The sequence below is a fragment of the Gymnoscopelus braueri genome (assembly GCF_963280865.1).
Source record: "Gymnoscopelus braueri genome assembly, chromosome: 12".
Taxonomy (NCBI): Eukaryota; Metazoa; Chordata; class Actinopteri; order Myctophiformes; family Myctophidae; genus Gymnoscopelus; species Gymnoscopelus braueri.
Window position 1 is genome coordinate 21,757,099 of NC_137614.1, and position 21,963 is coordinate 21,779,061.

The following is a 21,963-nucleotide window of genomic DNA, read 5'->3' on the forward strand; positions in this document are numbered from 1 at the left end:
CCCTCCAACGTGAGCCAATAGTTCTATTAGAGCTTAGACACTTCACGAAAAGTGCTACAGCTCCTGTTGTTGCTATGCAATTTCTGTAAACCTTTTTGAAGCACAGTGCTCTTTTGCTTCAAGATGACTTTTTTTTCTAAGTTCCATCACTTAGTGCTCTGAGCACTGCAAACACACTAAGGCTTAAGTACAGTTGTAAGCACTTTCAGGAATGCACAACAGCACGCCCTGTCCTTAGAAAATAAGTAGAAGAAGCCAGTGCTGTGATGAGAAGTACCCAGTAGACACGCAAGCTAAGACTTTGAAAATGCATCTAATGGTCCCTAATGGACTGCTTCCAAAGTTGGCCCAGTGTGGTTGCTAACTTGCTATACTGTAGCTGGTCTGAGTCTATGCTGTATATGTAGGTCATTGTGGTTGCTGAGTGAGATATGGCACATACTATGTTGTCAGGATGCTATGGGTCTGAAAATAGTTAATCTTTGTAGCATGCCGTTCCCAATCTCCTTCCAGTGTTTTTCCCATTTTGTTGATCTGGATGTTGCTAGGAAGATAATACTCAAAAAAGAGCTTTATACTGTATGCTGGACAATGTAACTGCATATTTGATGTTGTAGAAATCTACTTTAAAAACTAGAAAGTACACAGAAGTCCTCTTGGGACCTGCACACACACGCATGCACAAATGCACGCACGCATGCATGCACGCATGAACACACAGAAATTCCTTTGTACCTGCAGCCATTACACTACTAGATAAAGATAGTACAAGATGATGCACCCTGCCTGAGCACGGCACTTACGCTCCGAGCACTTGAGCGAGTATGGATGTGTAAAAGCACCTGTCATGATCTTCTTTTCAAGATGGTCTCTTTTCAGGGTGTTTTTATGTATTTGTCTTGTTTTTTATTTTTAACCGCTTATAAGGAGCACATTACCCAATTTTTACCTTATTTTCATATAATTGGTCCTCACTAATGCTCATAAATTGGCACCATTTCTGTCTACTCACTTTGTGTCTCATAGGTGGAATGCAGACAGTTCAGAAACCTGCCTACCAATGATATCACCAGTTTGGGTCATTTCAAAACAGATTTCCAACTTTCTTTTATTGGTGCAAGAACAGTGGCTTCTATTTCAGAGGGATAACTTTCCAGGGAGAGAAAGGCTGTAATTTATTTTAGCTTTGAATCCTCGTCGATGATGTCATAGGCAGGTCTCTGAACTGCCCAAAGCCCACCTCTGAGATGCAGAGCGAGTAGACGGAAATGGTGTCATCTTATAATGAGCATTTATAGTGAGGACCAATTTGACGAATATAAGGTTGAAAATGGGTGAAGTGCTCCTTTAAGACCTTTACTCAACACATCACATTGTGATGCTTTGTGAGCTTGTAGGTCGGCTATTTTTGCAATAAAAAATACAGAATTTAGAAGTTAATGTGGTTAATGTCTGGAGTCTGTATTATCATGACATCTTGTTTTTAATTGGATTGCTGTATTTCCCTTCACACACACACACACACACACACACACACACACACACACACACACACACACACACACACACACACACACACACACACACACACACACACACACACACACACACACACACACACACACGCACACACATATAAAGTATATTCCCAGGCATTCTCTGTCATGAGCAGATAATACAGTAAATTGCAAAGCATGAATACACTCTCAACTGAAATTCATATGAGAACGCGTGTGCACACAAGCACACACACACACACACACACACACACACACACACACACACACACACACACACACACACACACACACACACACACACACACACACACACACACACACACACAGCGCGTAAAATTCCTCAGTGTTCATTTATCCATTTGCCCAATGTTGTATTTTAAGTTGTATTATGATAACTATGTAATCTGCCATGTACAGTATGAAGCTTGGGTCTTTTAGTTGGTTATTCGTTTGATCGTTGTTTGTGAATTGTCATGTCGGTTCATTGTCTATGTCAAATGAAATTTAAAAGTGTCCCGTTAGTCCATATGGGCTGGGCTTCCTTGGAAGCATGACACTTTAATAAAGAAAAATCAACCAATCATGTAATGCTGAGGGTACACATTTGTACACCCCCGATTTTACTGTGCAGCAGGATCTAATCCAGAATAAAAATGTGTATACATGCTCTAGGCTAGGGTGCTGACCTTTGTGTACCGATGTACGACATTATTTGTGGGCTTACCGCTTCACGACAGCTTGCCGTGCTCTCTCTTTCCCCCTGTCACATTCTCTTCATTTTTCTATCTCCTTCCTTCCTTCCCTTTCTCCTCATGTCTCTCTTTGTTAGCCCTTCATCTCTCTCTCCCTCCATCTCTCTCTCCCAGAGGGGACCTTCTCGTTCATCACATCAATACAGTGCCTGTACGTGCCCTCTGCTTTTCAACTACCGTCCTCTGATGGTTCAACTAAAGTTGAACCATGCCTTGTAGTAAACTCCAGGTCAACACAGCAGCAGACTAACACACACGCACACACGTGTGTGCGCGCGCGTGCACACACACACACACACACACACACACACACACACACACACACACACACACACACACACACACACACACACACACACACACACACACACACACACACACACACACACACACACAGTGTATTAACAGTGATATGGGGTTGAATCTGGCGAATGACCTTTCATGCATTCTCTGTCTCTCCCCCTCTCTCTCTCTCTCTCTCCTGTTTACGGTCCGCTGTTATTCCTCTGATCTTAACAGAGCTCTTCCAAAGCCCTAAAGGTAGAGACGTCTGGTCTCTACCTTTTCTAAAGTCAACCACAAGATACAAGTATCAGTTACTGTATAATAACATTTTCTAAGTCAACAGCAACACAAGATACAAGTATCAGTTATAAAACATTTCAAGGGGTATTTCACTGATTTATTCCGTACATATTCCCAAAAGTCTGAAAATAATCTTGTACTGCCTCATTTGTCTTGGGAGCTAATGAGAGTCAATACTTTGTATTTGTCCTCCAAGTGATGCAATCAAGAGGACACTGAATCCAAGTAGGGCTAAATACAGCTCAGTGAAATGATGAAAATGGATACTGCAGGGAACATAGGTTTCAAATTACTAAACCGTCATGTATTTTGATTTATACATAGCACAATGACATGATTTTCTGGAGTTCAAAGTGCAACAAAGCATGACTATGAGATTTATAATTTAGTAATTGTCAGCAAACTAGTGAAAACAATAATTGACAACACAAAAACTTGGGACAAAACACAGTTTAGATGTGCATTCTGGGTGAAATGCCCTTTTCAGTAAAGGAAACATAGCCTTAGTGGTATTGTGATCTTTGCCTTGTTATGCTTGGAAGCTACGCTTTTCATCCCACATAAATATATACACAGGAAATGCTACAGGGCCTTTTCCAGTTGACCTGAATGTGAATTTAATTATTTTCTTGCATTGCCGTCTTGACTTATGCAAGCTATGAGTTGACTTGAGCAGAAGGTAGGGTTTCAGTAACTTTCAGCATTGCTTAGGGCTAGCGCATTGCTGTCTCTTTCAACTACGTGTAGAGGGTTTACAAACAGCATCAATGTCTTTAGTGTATTAGTGAGCTAAAGTCTTCTTTTCCATTTCTTTGCAAGCTTATACATATTCTGGTAGTAGTACAATCAGCGTTGACTAAATGTATTGCTTGGGCTTACAACTAACATCAGTGCAAAGACCTACAGTATGTACCAAAGGGCATTACCATGCAGAGTAATGTGGAATTACATTGGTAGGCTTACAGCAATGATGGGCTTAAGCCTGATTTATACTTAGTTCCATGCCGGTGTCGCGCACTGTGACGCGTTGTGAGCTTGTAGATCTGCCATTTTCAGTGTGCGACACCGGTGCACAACTAGCCATTACTTACATTATTAGCATTGATGGGCTTACATCTACAATACAGCATCAATGTCTTAACTACTGTACTGTATGTTATTCATAATTGGTGGGTTAACACTTTGCAGACTTGGGTGAAATATATTGATAACCTTACTTACAGCTACTGTATATCATCAGCATTACAAACGGAAGAAGAATTCTTTCAACTCTTTTTTTGGCTCCCGTTTTTGTCTTAGAAATTCCCTCTTATCCGACCATGTCATAACTGTTTTACTGTTGCCATTCTGCGCATGTTGCACAGAATGGATTTGACCCTAACCCTCATTATATCAGGCCACTGCATAAGAATATCAGAAAAATCCTGATAATATCTATACCAAGCAGAAGACAGAAACGCTTCTTGGCTCTCCAGCAGTCAGACAGCTCCTCTTCAGGGAAGAACAAACAGGCTTTGAAGATAAACCTTGGCATGTAAAAGCACATGTCAGATTTATTGTGCAGTACAGCTTGACACTCCCTGGCACCCAGTGAACTTAATGAAGGCCTGCAATTTCAACATGTTAATGCTTTTGGGGGAGCCAATTTTAGTCTTTTAGTTTTTTGCCAGGACTTTTTATTTGCTTATTTTGTTGGCAGAATGTTGTGACTTTTTAAGACTTTACTTATTCAGGGAAGAATTGCTGCTCTTCCACAGTAAAACCCTGAAGCAGTATTACAACCAGTCTCCTACTGGTAGCTACTGGGCAGCTATATGGGAAACTTTCTGGGTCGAATGGTTTGCTTAAGAGCAATTTGTGGTGATTTTGTCAAGGGTGGGTGATTTTATCTACTTCTGACACATTTTCTTTCACATCTGCTTCCCAGAATAACAGATTAAGAAAAATACCTGCATATAACGGACAGTTGCTCCGTTATTTAATTACCGTCTTTTTGACGTTTGTAATTTACCATCAGGCATCTTCGGGACTTGTTTTATTGGGATGTTCATACACTACATTTTGGAGTACCAATAGCTGACTCCAGAGTGCAAAGCTGTATTTTCTTCTTAGAAGAGCTCACCCTGAAGACTGGCTTACACTGCCGTGATCCAGGAACAGTTAGTTGACCTTGTTTTTTCTTGCAGCGTCGCAAGTTTATATTGAATTTTGTTTGACCTCTGTCTTACGTGCCAAGACTTAACCACAAAGCCTGTTTGATGTGTGTAAATTTGTATGTAAGCTCAGATGGCTGTTATGAGACAAATGAATCCCGCATTTACTGTAATCTCTGCTCACCCTAAATATGTCAATTATCCTGAGAATCAATGCCCTGGAACTAATGCCCATACATTACATACATCACCAGAGAGAGAGAGAGAGAGAGAGAGAGAGAGAGAGAGAGAGAGAGACAGAAAAAAATAGATTTAGAGGATGGAGAGGGAAAGAGAGTTAGAGAGAGCGACAAAGGAGAGTAGAGGAACAGATGCAACAGGAAGAGGAGAGGAAAAGAGAGAAGAGGAAGAGACCAGAAACAGAAAAAGACAGAGAAGCCATAAAGGAGAGGACGAGAAAGATGGAGAGAAAAGGTAAAAAACAGTGATATAGGATTGAGCGAGAGAATGAAAGCACCAGAGAAGAGAGAGAGCAGAATATTCCCAGACACTCTCTGTCATGAGCAGATAATACCGTTCATTGAAAAGCATGAATACACTCTCAACTGTAATACCCAGAGTCACATGAGAGCATACACACACACACACACACACACACACACACACACACACACACACACACACACACACACACACACACACACACACACACACACACACACACACACACACACACACACACACACACACACACACACACTAAGACTCTAGAGACAAGAGGATATGCCACAACAGTGTGTGTGTGTGTGTGTGTGTGTGTGTGTGTGTGTGTGTGTGTGTGTGTGTGTGTGTGTGTGTGTGTGTGCGTGCGTGCGTGCGTGCGTGCGTGCGTGCGTGCGTGCGTGCGTGCGTGCGTGCGTGCGTGCGTGCGTGCGTGCGTGCGTGCGTGCGTGCGTGACAGACAGACAGACAGACAGACAGACAGACAGACAGACAGACAGACAGACAGACAGACAGACAGACAGACAGACAGACAAAGAAAGAGAAGAGTGAGCATCCAAGAGGATGTTAACATGGATAGAAAGAGCGAAACAGAGAGTGAATGGATAAAGAGATAAAGAGAATTAGATGGAGGCACAAAGGAGGGGAGACGGAGAGGAAGAGATAGAGAGAGTATCTAAGGAAACTGAGTCAAGGAGAATGGATGGAGGAGAGAAGGAAATAAAAAAGAGGAGATGAGAAGACATTGAAAAACAACAAAAAAGGAATGCAGAAAGAGGACAGGAATAGAGGGAGAGAGGGGGAGAAGAAACATATTCTATAGAGCATAAAAGAAGCAAATAATAATGTGTGAATGGGTGGATGGAGTGAAGGAGCATGAAACAGTATAAATGCAAAAAAAGAGGAGGAATAGAATGAGAGATGGATGGGAGCAGAGGAAAAGAATGGAGAGAAGAGAAATGACAGAAATTGTGTTCAGGGATGGAGAAGGGGATGAAACGGGAAAGAGATTGAGGGATTGCAGGGAAAGACACGACAGGTGGATGGACTCAGACAAAATCATAGTCAATAGTGGAGGAGGAGGGAAAGAGACAGACAAGGGAGGGAGATGGATGGAGGGATGGGGAGGAGAGGAAAAAGACATGAATAAAGGGAGGATAGAGTATAGCGGTTGGGTGGATGAGGAGGCAATCACAGATAAGAACAGGGGATGAATGTGACAGTTGATGCCCGCCCCTCTGTTGTTTCATTATGATCTCATAACCATCATGTCCTGGAGCAATAGAGGGAGAGACACAAAGACAAAGAGAGAGAGAGGGGCGTGTACCTAGGAGAGCAGCATAATGGTAGACAGGTGGAAAGAGGGATGGAAAGAGGACGAGCTGAGTCGGAGTATGAGAGCGGTAGACAGACACGGATAGAGAGACTGGGGGTAGAAGGGAAGAGCAGAAGATATTTAACATAAGAAGAGACATACAGAGGAGAAAATAAGAATGCGAGGTACGGCAAAACCGAGGCCTTTGGTTATGGAAGTGACTGAGCAAGGAAGACAGCGATAAGGAGAGAGAGGCATGGTGGGAGTGGAGAGAGAGAGAGAGAGAGAGAGAGAGAGAGAGAGAGAGAGAGAGAGAGAGAGAGAGAGAGAGAGAGAGAGAGAGAGAGAGAGGCTGTTGAAAAGGTGAGTTAGAAGAAAACATATCACACTGTCACACACACACCAAATCCCACAGAAATGAATATGCATGAAGCCATATATTATAATGTACAATCATATAATTGACATAAAAGCAGTAGAAATATGGCAACTGTATGCACACACGCACACGCACACACGCACATGCACACGCACACGCACACGCACACGCACACACCACCTTTTTTCAATAAAAGCCCTTCTGACAGAGTACAAACAAAGTGTTAATGCACAGTGCTGCTAGCGCATCATAAGCACCATGACAAGGCCTTCAAAGCAACAATGCTCCCCTGACAACTCCCCCAACTACAATTCTATGGCTTTGATCGGTAAGTAACAGCCCACAGGACAGTTTAAGCTTTTTTTGTTGTTGTTGTTTTACAGTATTTGTCTTGATCCACACAAAACTGAAAACCCCAGCAGAGAGTCACAAATAGTCATCAAATACAGGCTTGGGTTCCACTCCCCAAAGTCATTTGAGGTTTGTCCCACTGTGTGGCTCAGAAATTCCTAGAAGATTCCTTCATCAGAAATGTTTAATATTTGGTCAGCAAGGTTCTTCAAAGAGCTAATGTCTTAAACGGCTTTTCTGAAATGAATTTCCCTTTCATGCCAGCCTACAATGCACAAGCTTAAGTGTAATTTTTTCTTTTCTTCCAAGAACAAAATCAGTGCATAATGTACTCCTTCAATCTCTCTACACATCTTCTCTCCCTCCAGCACTCTCTCTCCCACTTCCACCTGTTGTTCCAGCTTACAAGTATACACACAGACTTCCTTCTCTGGTTCTCTCTCTCTCTCTACACCCTCAACTAACTTTCACAGATTTAAATCCTCATTCCTTAAAACACACACGGGTATCTCTCTCACGCATTGTCCTGTACTCGTTTATTTCTCTGTCCTCCCTCCCTCCAGCATTATCCCTCTCATCCATCATCTCTTACCTGTCACAGTGATCTGCATGGGGGCCACCAGGGCTCTGTTGTTATCCAGCTTGCGGCTCAGCCTGATCTCACCACTGGTGTGGTTCAAGAGCAGCAGGTGAAGCTCATTGCCCCGATCAATGGTGTAGTACAGCCGGTCCGAAACGTCCGGGTCGTGGGCGGGGACCCTACCGATGACGCTGCTGGGGAAGCTATTGGACCGATTGGAGACAAAGTTGTTGAAGATAATCTGGAAGTCCTGCAGGGTGGGCCGGTTGTCGTTCTGGTCAACCAGACGGATGTGGATGGTGGCCCGACTGACCAGGGGAGCGGAGGTGGCCTGGACGACAATGATGTACTCATTGCGCGTCTCGTAGTCAAGGTCAATGAGTGATGTGAGCTCTCCAGAGAAGATGTCCATCTGAAAGATCTCTGGAATGTTCCCCTCCACGATCTGGTTTGGAGGAGAGGAGAGGAGAGGAGAGGAGAGGAGAGGAGAGGAGAGGAGAGGAAAATAGCTACTGTCAATAACTATCAAATCATGTCTTTGTAACTTTAAACATGTTTGTTCTAGATAGAAACCTGTTGTAAATACTGTTGACAGAAACATCAGTTCCACAATAATCATTAGAAAATAAATTGAATAAAGTAGTAACAGACCTGGTACATTATCTGGGCATTGGCTCCCTCGTCAGGATCAGTGGCAGTAATCTGTGCAACTACAGTCCCCACTGCACTGTTCTCCTTTACCAGGACCTCAAACTCTTCATCTGGGAACACTGGGGCATTGTCGTTCACATCCAGGACTGTCACCTGATCAAAATAACATTCAGCATAATTCAAAATACAATATTCTACAATGTACAGTATGTGTTTCAAGCATGACTGAAGTGGTTGATAGTTTGATAGCAATATGAAAAACGTGATTGAAACACTTTGACATGTAGCAGAATGGAAAACATGACAAGCAACTGTAGCACACAAAAGACAATGTGTGCCTACATTGTTGCATACGCATGGTATATTTCAATATGCAATGGCCAATTTAATATCACCAATCAAAGTCGAGTATTACCTGTATATGGACAGGGGTACGTTGAGGTGGAACCCCGCGGTCTACAGCGTAGGCTGTGAGCTCATAGAATGGCACACTCTCTCGGTCGAGGCGACGAAAGGTGCGGACGATACCAGACATGGGCTCAATGGTGAAATCCCCATCCCCATCCTCTCCATTCTGGAAAGTGTATTGGACACGTCCATTGGTGTGCGCATCGCGATCGGTGGCTGAGATCTGGAGGACACTGGTGTATGAGGGTGCATCCTCGCTCACTGTACCCTGGTACCTTGGGCTGTGGAACTGGGGGGCATTATCATTCACATCATTCACGTTCACCTCCACATAAGTGGTGTCAGCTTTCTGTGGGATACCGTTGTCTTTCGCTGTGATTGCTAGTGTGTATGTCATTTGGTCTTCATAGTCCAGCTCAGCCTGGAGGGTTATAGCCCCCGACACGGGGTCGATGCGGAACTGTGGGATGTTGTCCTCCAGGAAGTAGGTGATGCGGGCATTTTCTCCAACATCATCATCTGTGGCACTGATAACTACCACAGTGCTGCCAGGAGGCCGGTCCTCATTCACACTCACTGAGTAGTGGGCGCTCTGAAACACGGGTCGGTGTGTGTTGGCGTCTGTGATGTTCACATGCACTTGACAGGTGTCGTGGAGAGTACGGTCCGATGCAGTGACCGTTAGGACGTAGCGGCGTTCTTGTTTGTAGTCCAACGGTAGCGCTAGGGTCAGTAACCCTGCCCCACTGGCTGTGCTGATGGCAAAGCGGTTCCTGGTGTTACCACCGGTGATCTGGTAGGTCACGGCGCTGTTGACGTCTCGGTCAACGGCAGTGACACTCACCACACTGGTGCCCACCGACGCGTCCTCATTCAGACGGACATAGTACTCCTTCTGGAGGAACTCTGGCCGGTTGTCATTGACATCCATCACCGTTATGGTGACGCTCGCTGTTGCTGAGAGAGGCGGCATGCCATAATCTCTGGCCTCCACACCAAAGAAGTAGTGCTCCACTGACTCCCGGTCGAGTGCTGAGCTTACGGTCACCCAACCTGTGGCAGGGTTGATGAGAAAGGGCGTGTCAGGGCTGGTTCCCGTTAGCCTGTATTCTAGACGGGCATTGTCAGCAGAGTCTGTGTCTATGGCCTGGATGTGGAGGATTGAACTCCCGACAGGCGCACTCTCCAGCACAGACACCTGGAAAGGCGTGGAGACAAAAATGGGTGGGTTGTCATTGACATCCGTTATTTGGACGCTGACGATTCCGGTGTTGTTGGACAGCGGTGGACGTCCGTTGTCCTGCGCCCGCACACGCAGTGTGTACTCACGCTCCGCTTCATAGTCCAACGGCGCCACCACCTGGATCTCCCCAGTGACGCTGTCGATAGAGAACTGCCCACGGCTGTTCCCGCTAATGATGTTGTAGTGCACAGCAGCATTGCTGTCCTTGTCATGATCCGTGGCACTCACACGCAGTATCTCAGAGTGTGGACGCACATCCTCCCTCACTGCCACCACGTAACGCTTCTCACTGAACTGAGGGACATTGTCGTTCTCGTCCAGGACTGTGATGAAGACCTTGACATTAGCTGAGCGTGGCCCAGGCTCCTTTCCCTGGTCACTGGCTTCTACCTGGAGCGTGTAGTGCTCATTGGTCTCACGGTCGACTGCACCGCGCGTCGTGATGAGACCAGAACGGGGATCGATCTCAAACGCAGCTCGTGCCATGCCAGCTGTGTCACCCACAAACCTGTAGCGGATGTTGGCGTTGGACGGTGAGTCGAGATCCGTGGCTCTGAGCTGCAAGATGGGGTACCCCTCCTCCACGTTCTCCCTGATGGTCTCCCTGTACTCTGTCTGCTCAAATTTGGGGGAGTGATCATTACGGTCTGAAACCGTAATCGCAACCATCGTAGTACCAGAGAATCGGGGGCTGCCATAATCGGTTGCTGTGACACGGAAGTAATGCAAGTCCATGTGTTCTCTGTCTAGTATCTGAGTGGTGGAGATGAGGCCTGAGTCTGCATTGATATGGAAGTAATCTGTTGACCGACTGTTCATTAGGGGGGCCATGGAGTAGCTAACCCTGCCAGCATCTCCTGTGTCCGCGTCAGAGGCGGACATGGCCATGACTGAGGAACCTGGGGGCTGGTTCTCGGGTATCTGGACCTGGAAGTTATACTGGGAAAAGTGGGGGTGCCTGTTAGCGGCCCGTCGAGAGCGAGGCCACGGCATCAACGCCTCCCTCTCCCTCTCTTCCAGCCACGTTTCATCATCTGCAACTATTATCAGCCGCTCCAGGCTCCTCTCTCCCCTTGAACTATGCTTCTCCTCCGCCCCCCCCACCTCCCCTGCTCCCTCTTCCATCTCACCCCCCTCTCGGCTTTCATCAGCCTGCTGCTCTTTCTTCTCTCCTCCTTTCTGGGCCCGTGTGAAGCGCATGATGCTACTACCTCTCTCCTGACCCTTCTTTCTCTCCCTCTCTCTTCTCTTCTGCATTTCTCCATCCACACTCACATCTGTTTGACTGCTCTCTCTCTTTGTTGTCCCATCGTTTCTCTCCCTTTTCACCTCCATCTCCTCCTCTCCCCCTGGTTCTTTCTCTCTCTGCCGCGCCTCTCGGATCTCCCCCTCCCCCATCTGCAATGTTCCTCCCCCAACAGCAGCGGCAGACCCCTCCTCACCCTCTCCCTCCCTCTCCACCTCTCCCCCGGCCCCCATCTGCCGCCTCTCCAACTGACTGACACCTCTAGGCTCTAATGGCACCCGCTTACCGGATTTTAATTGCAAACGCGTGGCCCCCTGGTCGCTGGCTAAGCTGTCGGTAGAGAGGCTGTCAGTGCATGCAGCGTGAACATTCTCTCCCGGTGCACTGGCACCCCGCTGTTGCTGTGTGTGTGAACACGGCATTCCGTCCTTATCTTCCAACGACACCTGTCCAATTTCTGAATTGCTATTATGTCCTTCGGTTTGACGAGTCTTTCCCTGTTTCTTGTCGCCAAGGCCATAATTGTTGTTGTTGTTGTTGTTGTTGTTTCGGTTATAATAACTTCCAAAGTTGTTATCGTTGTTGGCGTTAAGTTTACTCCACAAAACCACAACCAACGGCTGCTGATGTGGAACAGAGGTGAGGTGGAGGTGACGTGCAGGGTGGTTATAAGTACAGTTCGGGGACTCAGAGGAAGAGTTTGTAAAGAGTTTGTCAGGCGCTGTCCGCGGTGCTGAAAGCATATCGGAATGAGAGTTAACAGGTGAGAGTGAGTCATCGGGCCGCGTGGCCGGCTTGACTTCCGAGAAAAACGACTGGTGATTTGCAGTAATTTGATCAGGATGAGTAAGAAGACGAGACATAACTGCCCTGGCAGAGTGCTTCTTGGCTGATATAAGACCATGAGACTTATCGGGAAATGTAACAGGCATGACAAAAGCTGAGTCACTCGCAGACTCGGGGGCAGTAGTTTGCTCTTTAGTTGTGGATAAATTAAAAGCAATTGGTAATTGCTCACTTTGACGATATTCTGTCCGTGTTCCAGTGGTTAAAGACAGCAGATGGTGTGGATGTTTTGATGCGTTTTCATAAGATTTAGCAGTTATGTTTTTGATTGACAGAAAACATTGCGCAAGCATCTCTGTGATACTGGCAGGGAGAAATTGGATGTCAACATTATTCACTGCTATGTGTCCCCCGGGACTCATAAACTCGGCCAAATGTCCTTCCCCGTTCTCTATTCTCTCCAAATCTCCAAAACAACCCTGAGGTAACACCCTGCTCTCTTCCCGGGTTTGGGTGCTCTGACCTTGGCTTGCTGGTGTTGACTCCCCCCGCCGAACATCATTATCAGGCCAGTGCAGGAGCGTCGCAGTCGGAAACGCCAAATCATTATCCAGACAATTAGTTAAATTAACCTGCTTGTTACCTTGCTTCACCCCTCCGCCTCCTCCTCCATTTGTTCCTCTTCCCCGCTCCTCCCCTCTCTTTCCCCTCCTCACTATCATGGTGTTGGCATGGTGATGTTTAGATCTGGTGCTGCTCGCCCCTCCTTTATCTCCACAACAATCTGGGCATGGCGACATGGAACCGGGGATTATCCCGGACGGAGCGGAACATCTGGCCGCTCGGCACGCTGGTACCTCCGTGGCGAGATACGAGCAAGAGCAGGGAGGGGACGGTTGGCAGGGGGCCTGGCGCTCCTCTTCTCCGCTCCATATGCTCCCAGTCAAACAGCCATCATCTCCCCCCTCTCTGTCTCTGCTGCTAGGATCGATAACATTGTGCCTGCCCAAATGAGAACAATTACGAGCCCGGCCGTGCTGGCCGACCGCATCTAAAGCGTCGTCCCTGCAGCCTGAATTGGTTTCAAAGTAATCGATCAGACCGGCTTTGTATAGTTTCTTAAAATTGCAGTTTAAAGGGGAGTTAATATATTGTGGGCAGCCCGAATGTGACACCTGTAAGTATGGGGAATTGAAGTTTGAGGGCTTTTTAATATCACAGGAGTCGTTGTAACGGTGTGCCTGAACGCTGTTTGAATCGTAGCCAGAGTAGATGTGAATGCAGCAAGTGCAGCCAAATGGCATGGAGCCAGGTGAGAGGTCCTTGGTCGTGGAGCGGTCCCGTTTGATGGGGTGTGATCCTGGGAAAGGCCGAGGACGCGGCGAGCAGCGTACACAAGGCCCTCTAACCCGGCGGGTCTCAAAGTGGGGTACAGGGACCCTCGTGTTTCCTTGAGGGGGTTCCAAATGGCCCCTTGCGGGTGTGTAACTCTGAGAGTGTACAAATGGAACCAAATGGACCCGTAAGGGTCCATTTGGTTCCATTTGTACAGTCTCAGAGTTATGGGGGTCCTTGAGATTAAAATGTCTGAGAACCACTGCTTTAACCCCCAGGGCTCTCTCCCACACACCCCCACCGGGTCCCCGGTGTAGGCCGGCAGCGCGCACAAAGGCTGTGGCGGCTCCTCGTTGGGCGAGGTGTGGTCTCAAGACCGGCGACCGTAGCGCGCACGCTCTACTTCTTTGTACAGAGCGTTTTTTGCCGCTTAGAACCGGCGTAGAGGAGAAAACAGGTGAAAAAACGCCCTTCCTCCTCCTCCTCCTTTTCTCCTGCCCTACCTCTCCTCCTCCTCCTCCTCCGATAGGGCTCACCCCGTTCCTAATACCTGGGCAGGGAGGAGGAGGAGGAGGAGGAGGATGGCCGTCTGCGCTCCTCCAAAACGGCCGTGCTCCCTTCAGTCTCCTTCCTGTACTCTCTCCGTCTCGGTAATAATATCCACTCTGCGTCCCGTACCTCCAGCTACAAACTCCTCCAATCACCGGCGGACATCCCCCACTCCGTATCCCCCCTGTAGTCCACCTGCTTGGGCGTAGATCCCCGGTGCTTCTCGCCGCCGACCCCCCCGCCGGTGGTTCCGCGTGGTTCAGTTGACCGGCGTCTCGGTGGTAGCAGCGGCCCGGGGTCCACGACCACCGGTACGTCGCCCCTCCTGGCGCTACCGTCCCCGGGATAATAACGGCAAACAAAGAGCTGAGGAGAAGCAGGTGGAGACGCAGAGGCGAGAGCAGGAACGGGGTGACACCCGGTAGCGTTGCAGCCATTTAGTCTGCTCCTTTCTCTCTGTCTGTCTCTCCCCTCCTTTCTCCCTCTGACTTCCACCCTTCCTCCTCTCTCTCTCTCTCTCTCTTCTCTCTCTTCCTCTGGTGTGCGTCTTTCCTTTTAATCCTTCTCCCTTCCTTCTTTCTTTCTTTCTTTCGCCGGCTGCTAGGTAGCCGGTTCCAGCAGGACCGCCGGCACCGCCCGACACCTTTCCCCGAGCTCCCCCGTCTCTCCCTCGGCCTGAGGAGTTGGCATCTACCCGCTGTGGTCTCTAGGGCTGGAGGGTTGGAGCGTTAGGAGGAGCGGAGCGGCAGCAGCATCTCTCCCGTCCATTCACAACCAACATGGCTCTCACACACACTCACGCACTGACTGACTGACTGGCTCACACACTATCCCTTTAGTCCTTCTCTCTCCCCCCTCTCTCTCTCTCTTGTTGAGCGGTGCAGCTCGATGGTGCTATCTATCCATCCACAAACACACACACAAGCCACGCTCCTATCTTGGATTTCACTCTCTCTCCGCCCCTCCCCCTGGCTTGCTTGCACCCTCGTCTCTCTCTCTCTCTCTCTCTCTCTCTCTCTCTCTCTCTCTCTCTCTCTCTCTCTCTCTCTCTCTCTCTCTCTCTTTCTCTCTCTCTCTCTCTGAGAAGAAATGGTTTGCTCCGGTGCGCAGGGCTGTTACACACCACCCGAGGCAGCCATATCCACAACTGGAGAGCGTGGATAGCCCCTGTCTTACACAATCACATTGTCAACAATTTGTCTTCCGCTTATTATCTGAAGAAATATGAGCATAACAAATAACCGCTTTTAAACCAATTATTCTATTTAGCTTATTTGCTCAAAGCATATTTGCTTTGAAAATTAATAGAAATAGCCTATTCTCTGCAGGAGAAACACTCAATCATTGATATTTAAGGTAGCCAAATCCTGAAAGTGTGAAATACGTAACATGTGTTATGTGTAGCCTTGGATCAAGGCTATATATACGGTATGTATTTTATCAAGTCTGACTTTTACTTTCGTATAACCCCAGTGCGTCCTGCACTTTCACCAGTAAAGCCCGTACTTCTCCGTACATGTTCAAAAAATATATATAAGGAGCTTACCCGGTTGCCCCAAATGGTTAACTCGCTCTTCGGAGTCTTTGTGCAATGTATTAGTCCATAAGTTTCAATAAATATGTGTTTTAATCCCTTCTGTGACCGAACGCTATTTTTTCTCCCTCGTTTACTTCCAGTTTACATTGAGTGTAATCCCGAATTTCACCGGATGCGCCCCGTCACTGCCATCCATTGAGGAATACAGGGAATTTCCGACTGAATCCGACACAGACGGGATTTAAAACACTAAAATACGGACTAATACATTAAACAAAGACTCCGAAAGGTGAGTTAACATTTTGGCAACCGGGTAAGCACCTTATATATATTATTTGTACATGTACGGAGAAGTACGGGCTTTAATAAGACTAACAAATAGCCTAACAATCGTATTGATAGGTTACACGCTCGGTTTTGTCATTCTCTGCTGTTGTGAGGGTGACGTCATCCCCTGTCTAAACACGGATGAGTAATTTCCTCTTTTCAGGCACTGTGGCTAGCGCGCGCACGCACACACCAACACAGTCTAGTAGCCACGCACGGACAGTAGGCTACAGACTGAGTGTGTGCGTGTGTGCGTGTGTGTGTGTGTGTGTGTGTGTGTGTGTGTGTGTGTGTGTGTGTGTGTGTGTGTGTGTGTGTGTGTGTGTGTGTGTGTGTGTGTGTGTGTGTGTGTGTGTTTGTGTGCGTGCGTGCGTGTGCGTGTGTGAGAGAGAGAGAGAGAGAGAGAGAGAGAGACGCGCGCGCACATAATCACAAATATGCAATCTTCCAAATTTAACACCAATTTTGCACACATGACTAAATGGGCAGATCCATTTCCTGATACTTGTTGAATAAATCGTATTATGCAAATATACCCCCCCCCTCCCAGTCCGATTTATAGCTGCTGGCTGCCGTGGCTGGTGGTTGGACTGGAGTTCAGTTTCTAATGACACGGCTCAAATTGAATATGATTTGTTTCTGTACAGCAGAGAGGGGAAATGTGGTTGACGTTGACGGTCGGCATGTCAGCCAGGGACGAGGAGTGGCACAGGAGCTGAGGGGAGAAAAGCAATCTGTGTTCTTCTTTGTAGCTACGTGATGGCTGGTGAGGTGTATGCTTGAGTGAGTACATGAGACTGAGAGAGACAGAGATTCTGTTCTGGATGCCCGACTTCCACAGCAGGTTTGGAGGGGTGGAACAGAAATCTCTCTCTCTCTCTCTCTCTCTCTCTCTCTCTCTCTCTCTCTCTCTCTCTCTCTCATCTCTCTCTCTCTCTCTCTTTCTCTCTCTCTCTCTCTCTCTCTCTCTCTCTCTCTCTCTCTCATATATGAGAAAACACACACACACACACCACACACACACACACACACACACACACACACACACACACACACACACACACACACACACACACACACACACACACACACACACACACACACACCATCATCTTCCCTCATAGAATATGCAACGTCAAGACAGACAGAGCAGGTGCATGCCAGGTCAGAGGCATCCACCCAGCTTCCCCAGCTTCTCACGCTTCCCATTTCCCATTTTGGTGGAAAGTAACTAAGTACATTTACTCAAGTACTGTACGTACTATTTTGAGGTATTTTTTTACTTTACTTGAGTATGTCGAATTGTCAGTACTTTTACTTCTACTCCACTACATTTCAGAGGCAAATATTTTGATTATTATTACAAAACATGCATTAACCACTTATATTTTTAGGCCATTTATATTTAGGCCATTTGAAAATAGCCGATCTACAAGCTCACAATGCATTGCGATGCAATGCAATACATTTGAAAACGTGTGAAATGGGGACATTCTGCATAATGAGTAGGCTACTTTCTACTTTTGGTAGGCTATTTAATTAAAAGTACATTTTGATTCCAATACTTTTGTACTTTTACTCAAGTAAATTTAGAATTACGGACTTCTACTTGTAAAAGAGTATTTCTACATTGCAGTATTGATACTTTCACTTAAGAAAAAAATTTGAATACTTTTTACACCACTGCGGACGAGATTCCTTCCACCCCCCCCCCCCCCCCGCGCGCATTTTGGCGTGATTGACACGGAATGTGGGTTTATGGTGGCGCGACGCTGGCACCGTTAACACGATTATAGCAGGATGGATGCACGCAGAGTCTAGACGAGCATGACTAGACAGCACTCCAACACGCATTACACCTAAAAAAAATATTTGAACAAATCTGCCAAGCATAATTGGCAACAGAACACATTCACATTATTAAACATATTCTCAACCCACGTTAAGGAACACGAGCTTGAATACCACATTTCAATTTTCAGTGAAAATTGAAATGTGGTATTCAAGCTCGTGTTCCTTAACGTGAGCTAAACATTGTCATATATAGCCTATTAAGGTGAGTGCATATTTGACAGTGTCAAATTCATGCCAGATGTCCGTTAGTGAAATGAAGCAACTTGGATTTCTATTCTGATAGACTGGTAGTTAACTGGGTTAATAGAGGACGTGAAAAGAATTGTGATGAATTCCCAAGGCCTGTATATGCTGAAACTTGTTGGGATAGGCAATAAATAGCTAGCACTGACTCGCAAATATTTCAAATTACCACATATCCTGACATAAATAGGCCTACACAACACATAGGCTATGTTGTTGGACATAAGCTGTCATCAGTCTTAAATAAAATGACTGTGATTAATGATTTATATTTATATCTATATATCTATATATATATATACACACACACACATATATACACACACACACACACACACACACACACACACACACACACACACACACACACACACACACACACACACACACACACACACACACACACACACACACACACACACACACACACACACACACACACACACACACAGCCTATAGGCTATAAAGCAATGGTATATTCTGAATCAAATTCTGACCAGATTAATTACTCTGAATGGGGAGTGTAATGGGTTGGCTGTTGAGTGATGGGGAAGAGGGAATGCTGTGCCACTTGAAGCTATTTGCAATGGATCAGAGAGGCCGCTGAAGGGACCATAACACTAAATGAAAGCGACTGACGCACAGTCACAACCGCGCCTTTCTGGGACTCTGTCACCCAGGGAGAGGATGGAGTGATGAGGACCTGCAGACAGAGAAGGAGGGAAGAGTGGAGGAAGACAAAAAGAGAAGGGAACTTAGGGAATGAGAAAAAATTGAAGAGAAAAGGGGGGACAAAGGTTGAGTGAAAGGCAGGAAGATATGAAGGGGGGCAGAGAGAGAGAGAGAGAGAGAGAGAGAGAGCAGAGAGAGAGAGAAAGAGAAAGAGAGAGAGAGAGAGAGAGAGAGAGAGAGAGAGAGAGAGAGAGAGAGAGAGAGAGAGAGAGAGAATACACAGTGAAAGGAGAGGGGAAGGCGGAGGCTACATGGTGCATGAGAGAGAAGGGAGGGGTATGTATGTCAATTTATCTGAAACCAATGCTATTAAACACAGATGTGGAATTTGTCATACTGCAGTTCACAGTCAATTCTGCAACATACCGTAGGCTAATCAAGGCATCAACAAGCATCACAAAAAAGGAGAGCAATTTGCTGCTTTCTAATTAAATCTAATCTCAATAAATCCAATTATCTCATTCTAAGCTGTTAAATTTTCATTTATGTTTTGGGAAACTTGACAGGAATATAGCCACGCCACGCACACATAAACCACAATCGTTACGAAAGTGAGGGAGGATTTTGTAGGTTTATTTCAGTGCACTACTGGCTTATAAAGTGAGAAAGACAAAGTGGGTCAGTAGCGTACAGCACAAACTACACTGTTTTAGGTAGATATCATATCTTAACAATGATCAGTCCCACAGGAGCACCAGGTTAACATAAAATAAACTGCCATAAAAGCAACAATTTACAGAACTTTTTTTTTTCAATGTGAATAAGTGATTTAAAGGAGGAGTTCACCTAAGCTAATAATTTGATTCCCGTCTCCTACCGGCTAATGTATCCGGTAGGAGACACAAAGTAGATTATTTGTGTCTCCTACCGGAAATACACACGCTCATCAAATTATTGTCTTAGGAATGCCACAAAAACAAAAATAAATCCATGAAATCAAGGCTTCATGGGGTGTGTAATTGATAGAAAATTAGTATTTTTTTGGGTGAACTCCTCCTTTAAGTCAGTTGTTAACAGGATTAGCTGGTAGCCTTGCATGTTCAGAACCATGGACAGCTACTCAATGCTCTGACAGACCAGCGGCTCTGCTAACTTTCAGTTCATGATTTATACACACAGAAGAAATGTGATTTTTTTTAAACTTTATTGTCTATTTATACATGAAAAATAAAAATTCCTTCGTTTTCCAGACAGCATTTGCAGATCATATCAGTGCACAAACAGCTAAAGGTCAGTAGAATGTCTTTGAAATATGTACGCGGCTAGACTCCATTGTTTTAGATATCAATAACTCATAAAACAATGAATCATTGATCATGCTGGATCAGTCTAGCATTTTATTTTAGCAGGTACCATCTAAATAGCTATACTGAAAAAACAAACTCATGTAATCAACATTACAGCTTTTATCAATTCAGAGAATCTCATTTTAAACAGACCATGATCAACAAATGCCATATAGATGGAAGTTAGAACACCGCTGTTATAGGCACATATTCGGTTGAGTGGGTCCAAATATCTGTTTCCTTCTCTGCTTGGCTCACCTCCACAATCTGCAGGATCAATAACCAACGGACTCCTCGCGGGAAACCTCCTCCTCGGTGCCTCGAGCCGCCAGGCAGGCAGGCATGGGCCCCACGTGCTTTTCACCGCTGTGAGTTTCCATGGGAACAGCGAGAAGTGGGGGTACTCGGCTGTAGTCTATAATACTCCCCTCCCCGCTGAAATTGTGTGTTTGTGTACATGTAAGTGTGTTTGTTAGTGTTGGAGTGTGTGAGTGTGTGAGTGTGAGTGTGTGTGTGTGTGTGTGTGTGTGTGTGTGTGTGTGTGTGTGTGTGTGTGTGTGTGTGTGTGTGTGTGTGTGTGTGTGTGTGTGTGTGTGTGCGTGCGTGCGTGCGTGCGTGCGACTGTACGTGCAATTAGAAAGAGAATGAATAAAATAAACCAGAGACTAACAAAAATGAAAACTCAAGAAAGAGAAGCCAACAAAACAAAACAAAAAACAAAGAGAAATAGACAGAAATAATGAAATGAAAGATCTTTCCACAGTGTGTTCTCTATTCTCAAGCCTCCTCCTCAATTTCCCCCTTTTAATTGCCTGCTGCCCTCGGCCCCCTTTTGCCTTTCAGTTGCTCCATACATTGGAGTATACCGCCCCCGGGGGGGCTGGCCCACAAGCTATCCCTAACACAACGTCCCTTCCCCCCACCCGCAGAGAGACTGAGCGGTGGGCCGGCAGGTGGCTGCTGGCCTGGTGCTCATCTGTCCAGTTTGGAAATGAAGCGACAGTAATGCATATTCAACAAGGCTGATGGAGAGGAGAATGTGTGTGTGTGTGTGTGTGTGTGTGTGTGTGTGTGTGTGTGTGTGTGTGTGTGTGTGTGTGTGGTGTGTGTGTTGCCAACCAGATCGCCTGTTGTTGTCATAGGCATCTACGATTTATGAGGAGGGGAGGGGGATAAATAGAGAGAGAGAGGGGGGGGGGGCAACACCCTTGTGCCACTCAGACAGACAGTCAATGGGGGAAGATCCACTTGCCGGAAAGCCCCTGGCTGTGCGTGGTGCGTGTACACACAGACCCCCCCCCCCCCCCCCACACACACACACACACACACACACACACACACACACACACACACACACACACACACACACACACACACACACACACACACACACACACACACACACACACAATGATGATGGCATATGGTGGCTGCTGCCGGGCGCGTGTCGTGACTCGTGGTTGTGTGTGTGTGTGTGTGTGTGTGTGTGTGTGTGTGTGTGTGTGTGTGTGTGTGTGTGTGTGTGTGTGTGTGTGTATGTGTGTACGCGTGTGCGTGCATGCGTGCGTGTTTGTGCACACATGTGCGCAATCTGCGCATAACAGAATCAGTGTGGTGTGCACATGAATAA

At 46.4% G+C, this 21,963-nt stretch overlaps 2 protein-coding genes across 2 annotated transcripts in view; both read right to left on the bottom strand.

The window, feature by feature from the left end:
* Positions 1–14,791, bottom strand: part of celsr3 (cadherin, EGF LAG seven-pass G-type receptor 3) — a gene marked incomplete at its 5' end in the record, with an annotated part of 122,176 nt that extends 107,385 nt beyond the window's left edge. The window contains 5 exons of the mRNA XM_080443851.1: positions 8,149–8,581; positions 8,788–8,940; positions 9,203–12,417; positions 13,114–13,830; positions 14,209–14,791. Of these exons, the coding sequence (XP_080299977.1) occupies positions 8,149–8,581; positions 8,788–8,940; positions 9,203–12,417; positions 13,114–13,830; positions 14,209–14,791 (5,101 nt within the window). The remainder of the gene's footprint in view (positions 1–8,148; positions 8,582–8,787; positions 8,941–9,202; positions 12,418–13,113; positions 13,831–14,208) is intronic.
* A 6,734-nt stretch (positions 14,792–21,525) lies between these two features.
* The window catches only part of dalrd3 (DALR anticodon binding domain containing 3), a 62,787-nt gene continuing 62,349 nt past the window's right edge, over positions 21,526–21,963 (bottom strand). The window contains exon 14 of the transcript XR_013934158.1: positions 21,526–21,540. The gene's annotated coding sequence lies outside the window, so the exon portion shown is untranslated. The remainder of the gene's footprint in view (positions 21,541–21,963) is intronic.